The sequence below is a fragment of the Dipodomys ordii genome, unplaced genomic scaffold (assembly GCF_000151885.1).
Source record: "Dipodomys ordii isolate 6190 unplaced genomic scaffold, Dord_2.0 Scaffold82, whole genome shotgun sequence".
NCBI classification, from domain to species: Eukaryota; Metazoa; Chordata; class Mammalia; order Rodentia; family Heteromyidae; genus Dipodomys; species Dipodomys ordii.
The window spans coordinates 5850597-5856596 of record NW_012267298.1 but is presented as its reverse complement, the minus strand read 5'-3'; the positions used below and the strand labels follow the sequence as shown (position 1 = coordinate 5856596).

The 6000-nt window shown below is 35.0% G+C and overlaps 1 protein-coding gene across 1 annotated transcript in view; it reads right to left on the bottom strand.

Moving 5' to 3' along the window:
• Window positions 1-1398: 1398 nt before the first annotated feature.
• The window catches only part of Phf20l1 (PHD finger protein 20-like 1), an 86196-nt gene continuing 81594 nt past the window's right edge, over window positions 1399-6000 (bottom strand). Inside the window, exon 21 of the mRNA XM_013025171.1 lies at window positions 1399-5458. Within this exon, the coding sequence (XP_012880625.1) occupies window positions 5316-5458 (143 nt within the window). The 3' untranslated portion in view covers window positions 1399-5315. The remainder of the gene's footprint in view (window positions 5459-6000) is intronic.

Here is a 6000-nt window from a genome sequence, read left to right as displayed (position 1 = left end):
TGAATTAATACATATTAGGTGCCTAGTATTGTTTCTAGCATGCCATAAGCACTTTTTTTTCAAACATGATATATTTTCAGTGGCTGCATCCCCTAGACATAAATTTTATATGGGTCCATTTGTTTGAAATCTATCAATTTCAATTTCCTTTTAGGAAACTACAACCTAAATAGATAAATCCTATAATTGATGTGGACAGCCTGTGGAACAATAGGAACGCTCATTCATCTGGTGGTAGTTTTAGTTGTGTTTCTGAATACTCTGTTGTATGCCATCCATCTATTTCTGAATCTTTAGGGTATGTCTACAATCCAGATTGCTGTAGCTTTATAATGAGCCTGTAAATAAATAACTGTATGATCTCTAGATTTGTTCTTTTTTTTGTCCAAAAGGCTATTCTAGGTCCTTTGCATTTACATACAAGTGTGAGAAAATTTGCTAATTTCTACTTGAGTTTCAAGTTATTAACTAGGGTTTCATTACATCTGCCTATTAGAACAATTTGACACATAAAAAATGTTGAATTTGCTGATCTATAATTGTCATGTCTATTCGTTTGTCACCTTTATTGTCAGCATTGTTTTCTGTGTGTAGCTTATGTGTGTAAAAATTATCATTAAGTGTTCATATTTTCTAGGCCATTAAGTATGCTATTGGTATTTAACTTCAATTTCCAACTGATATTTGATCATTCACAGAAATACTAGCTATGATAGTGTCCTTAAACTTTTCCTTATATACAACCTGTCAGCTAAATCTGTTTTTCCTCCTTTCCAGGTGAGGTCCCTTTCATTTGTCTGTGTCATTGTGACTCACTCCACTGGGAGGATAGTACATGAATTTCTGGAAAGGGGTGGGCACAGAGGGCATACATCTACACAATTTTTTCTCCCTTGAACAAAAAAGCCTCAAAGAAGCAAACCTAATTCAGTAATATAGAGTAAATTGGAAACCACAACCTTTGCAACTATTTAAATTACAAACTTCCAGTGATAGAATGAAAGCCCCAGTGCTCATAGCTATGATCTCAGTGATACATTGTATAGTTTTTAATCCTCTCCTTTCTTACCTTTGCTCCCTCATTGAATGCCTTGGATTGTCTAATAAACTCAAGACTTGTTTCTAGTTCTACCTTAAAGAGTATTCAAAGGAAACAGGTATCAGAAATGGATTGCATTTTCTCAATACTTCTTTAGAAAGCTCACAAATCACTTACAGATTGCTGTTTTAATATACATTATCTGTTTCCCCAAACATTTCCATCTACAAATCCATCTTACTTTCCTGGGTTGGCTATGTTCTTGTATTCTCACTGGAAAACTTTGATTAGCTAACAGACCAATCTTATTCTTTGTCCACCCCATCCTTCTTAATAACTAGTAAACAGATGACATTCAGTTCATTGAATTTCCAGTTTATTTAATAAGAGTTTCTAGGCATTTTATTTATTTCTCAAAACAAGTTTCTAAAGTATTATTCCCATTTTACAAACAAAAACAAAAGCTCAGGGAGAACAGTGCCAGTAAACTGCCAGAATAAAAATTCAAGGACAGATTGCAAAGCTCATGCCTGCTCCATTATACTACACACTTACACACACACACACACACACACACATTCATTCATTCATTCATTCATTCATTCATTCACTATTCATTGATAATAGTTCCCCCATATCCTGGTACAATCCAAGACACTATTAAGAAGCAACCTTCCGAATAAATTCCTTCTCTTGGAAAGGAAATTGAAGATCAGATTTTCTGGTTATGTAGACACAAACAAGGGAGTATCTTGTTTGTGAGGTTCTGTTTACATGAATTTGAGAGCTGGCTAAGTAGGCTGCATAACATCCACATTATACAGACCAAATATGGTTTGCAATAGGAATTAGTAGTTTCCACTGCAGAAAACTAAAATGATAGGAATAGCTAAAGCACATATGCTAGAAAAAACCATGACTTTGAAAAGCACAGGGTTCAAATGCTGTCAAATGCTGATGCTGCCACTTAAGTCTCATCCACAGTGTTTCTAAGTATTTCTAAATCTCAGCATCCTCATTATAAAAATAATGGGCTTTTTCACCTATCTTGCTACTGCAGGCACAAAGCAGGTAATCAGTAAGTGCTAATCTTCTGTCCTGGCAGTGATAATTATGTAGACTTAGTGAAGACACAGAATACCAGAGATGAACAGGAATGCCTCACACTTCCATGGAGTTGTGTTATGAAAAGCAGTGGCTCCCAGAAGGGTTGTAAGGCAGCCAGAATCAGTACTTGAGGAGGCACCACAGCTGGTGATGAAATGGATGTGAGGAATGACTGCACACATCAAGCCTGGGCTCGGAGGGTGACGTGATGATAACAAAGAGACGCTGGCAGAGATTCTGTTTGCTGGAGGGGAAACAATGGTTCATTTTGAACATGTGAAGTTTGAACACTTGAAAGAGTATCTGTTAGGAAAGAGGCTTTACCTGAAATTGTAATACCTAAATTCCTTTAACAACAAGGTATGTTACTCCCATAGTATAAGTCAGTAGAATCACAAACAGAGAAAGTACAAATTGTATTTATCAGTGATATACTGAGAGGGATCCCTCCCCATCTAGGCTCAAATTCTATTCTGTATGGATAGCAAATAAAATTCCATCTTTTAAAGAAATACCCTCTAAATTAAAAAGAAAAAAAATCCTCAAAAAAATACCTCAATCTCAAAGCCTATTCATTCCTTCAGTTGCTAAAAGGCTCTAGTTACTGATATGAGCTATGTTAAATGGATATGTACACATAGATAAACCGGTAGGTACTTTAAAGATCTCAACTTATAAACTGTATTTCCAATTCATACATAGGAGCAGAACAAAACTTTTAACAATTCATCAATGGGATGTCCCATTTATTGGTTGCTAACTAAGTCAATTAACACAAGTTCAGTATCCTTTATTGGAAATACTTGGGACCAGAAATACTTGGGATTTGACAATTTTAGGAGGGAGTCAGAATCTTTGCTTTATATACCGTAAGTATGAGATGTAAATTTACATGATTCATATACAATGTGACCATGCTGTGTAGAGGTAACTTCATGAACCTGTATTTTGACCATGAACCTGTACTTGAGGTCTTATCCTCTCAGCACTCAAAAGTTTTGGCCCTTGGAGGATTTCAGACTTTTGAATTAAGGATGGCATCAAGAACAAATGCGCATTACTTTAACCATGTTCACCAGAACTGAGGGAGATGAGTACTATGGGATGCAAAGGTCTTCTGACTTCCTGACAAGAATCTAGGCACCACCACTATTCCCAGGTGAGGGATGTTACTGCTCCATTTCTGTAAAAATGAAGACACAAATTCAATGTCCAGATATATTATTTTCAACACAAATGAAAGATTATACTATCAGTCATGAAGCAGACATTGGCAAATTTACTCCACAATGGAATATAGGCACTATTTTTTGTATTTTAATATGAAAATTTAAGCAGCTACCCACAATATGACCTCTGCTAAAGCTTTCCATTCACCAATAAATTTTTTACAAAGTTAACGCATCACAAGTAAATACATAGGATTATATTTATGGTTATCTTTGGCACATTTGTCAAGTTGGAGAATCTCAAAGGCAATAAAATTGGACTTCTTTGCACATTCTTTTAATCTTTACATTAAAACATAAGGCCGCAAAAAGGCAAGATGAAATTTTAGGATATGAGGAATAGTTTTAATAAAATTTTACATACAGTACCTTACATATAGAACAGTGTGTTTGCAAATTTAAATAATATCTGAATGTACAGTGGCATGAATTCTTATCAAAGATAAATTCAAGTTCTCTGTCTACCAGTTCTGAAATGCATTTACAGATTGCTAGAACTGATAAACAGAATGAGGCATAAAATATTCAAGTGTTATATGTCATCAAATGGCCTCCTCTTAACAATCTCAAAAATGTCAAAACCTGTACATACATTTTTAATTTTTAAAAAGTCTGTTAAAAGGCAACATTTCATGTTAACCACCAATTTGTAGAGTCTATAGTAATAAAACTAGATATGTGTAATATAAATATGTGTTGGTTATGTACATGTTGAGTGTTTAAAACAAGCATACACACTTACGCATACCTGCTTATGTAGCACTGGGGGCACACACAACTCATGTGAGGACTGGCAGACAGTAGGACCTAGGCTCAAAATCCAGCAAGAGCTAAGACAGCAACTTAGTTGCCTTTGGTTTCAGAAAATCTGTTCATTTGCGATCAAAGCTAAAAGTCTGAGTGCATGTGTATTATTCAAAAATAAAATTCATCTTCTGAAATGAACCTTTTCCAGTATTCCACTACTAGCTAGCAGTTAAAAAAATCCACAGCCACAAATTATTTGATATATTTTTCACTCCTCATCCCAGCTGAGGTTATTTATATTTTTTTTCTGAAGGCAAACACCAAGCATATCCAGGATCAAACAGTTATGTTGAACCTGAACACTGCCATTTAACTATATATGTGATATATGTGACAAAAAGGCTTCGGATGAACTCATGGTACTATGTAAGACTCGGGGTGTGACAATGCCCACAATATTTAAATCCTCTGTCCAGCAGCAGCATCAACATTTGGCACATGGGATCTTTCTGCAAGCTAGTTTGTTTTTAATAAGCTTAGTGCCTGCAGTAAATTCCAATTATTTGGTGCTTGTTTTTTTAAATACATTCATAATGAAGTAAGAATTCCACAATTGTTTTTCTCAAAAGTGAGACTTCTAAACTGTCAGTTTACTGATTAAATACATTCATCACCCAAGAAACAACTCATGATCCTATGGAAGTTTAAATAACCTAAATTTCTGTGCAGCTGGATTCAACTGCTGAGAAGGCAGTTCTTAGAGCAACCTTGTAGAACTCTCCAGAATTTAAATTTCCATTAATTTTAATTTTGGCCAAATGCTGGTTTATAAATATGGATCTTTCTATAAAAACTATATAAACGCACCATATTTCTTTGTACAGGTATCTTCAATTTCATATAAGCAGCTATTCAAAATTCCTGCCAATTTGATCCCCTTAGTATAGATTATATTCTAATTCTATTTCGCTGATCCTTGGCATACAAAACATTGTCATTTGCAGCTTGCTTATATTTTTAATATTCACTTGATAAAGTTGCTCTTTTTCTTTCAAGGTGCCTTCCTATTGACATTACAAATCAGTAAATGACCAAACATCACTAAGATTTTTAAAGTACACACTTAGTAATCATGTGAATAATAAAAATGATTGGACTGGAGAGCCATACTCTTGTCACTAAGTTCACCACTGTCATACAGAGCAAAGAGCTGCTATTTGCTGTACTTTGCCCATGTCGATTAGGAGCTGTTTTATGTGACGTTTAAGTTGGGGCAGTCTTGCGAGAGGATCTGGTGGCTCCAACTCCCCGGTAAAATCAAGCCAGCTTTCCAGAACTAAAAGAAAGAGAAGAGCACATTTAAATAATTTCTGGACGAATGGTTAGAAAATGGTGTCATTAGCAGGTTGGAATAGTGACTAAGAGTTCATGTTTTTTGTCTTCAGAAGGCAAATATACTCAAGCCATTTTGTGTAAGGCTCAGTGGTGTCTGTACCCACTCCACAGTGATATAACATAGTCACTCTGGCATTACCAATTTGTTTTTCAATGCTAGGAATTGATTCTGAAACCCTGTGCTCACTGGACAGGTGCTCTACAATTGGGCTAAATTATCAGCTCCATGTTTCCTTTATATATAAATTAGTTTCATTTTTAATTTCCCCTTCTATTCTTTTTCTGGAATAAGAAACAACAGCTCCTTGTGTCTGACCCAAGCTTTCTACTAATGTATTTTAAATCACCTCTATCCAGTCTTCCTTTTTCACAAAAGAGTTGGTGATTTCTATTGACCTTTTTAGCTTTACTATTTCATCACTATAACTTTTTTAATGCATGTACATTAAAATTCTAGTTTTATAGTCTCCTTTGAAAATATGG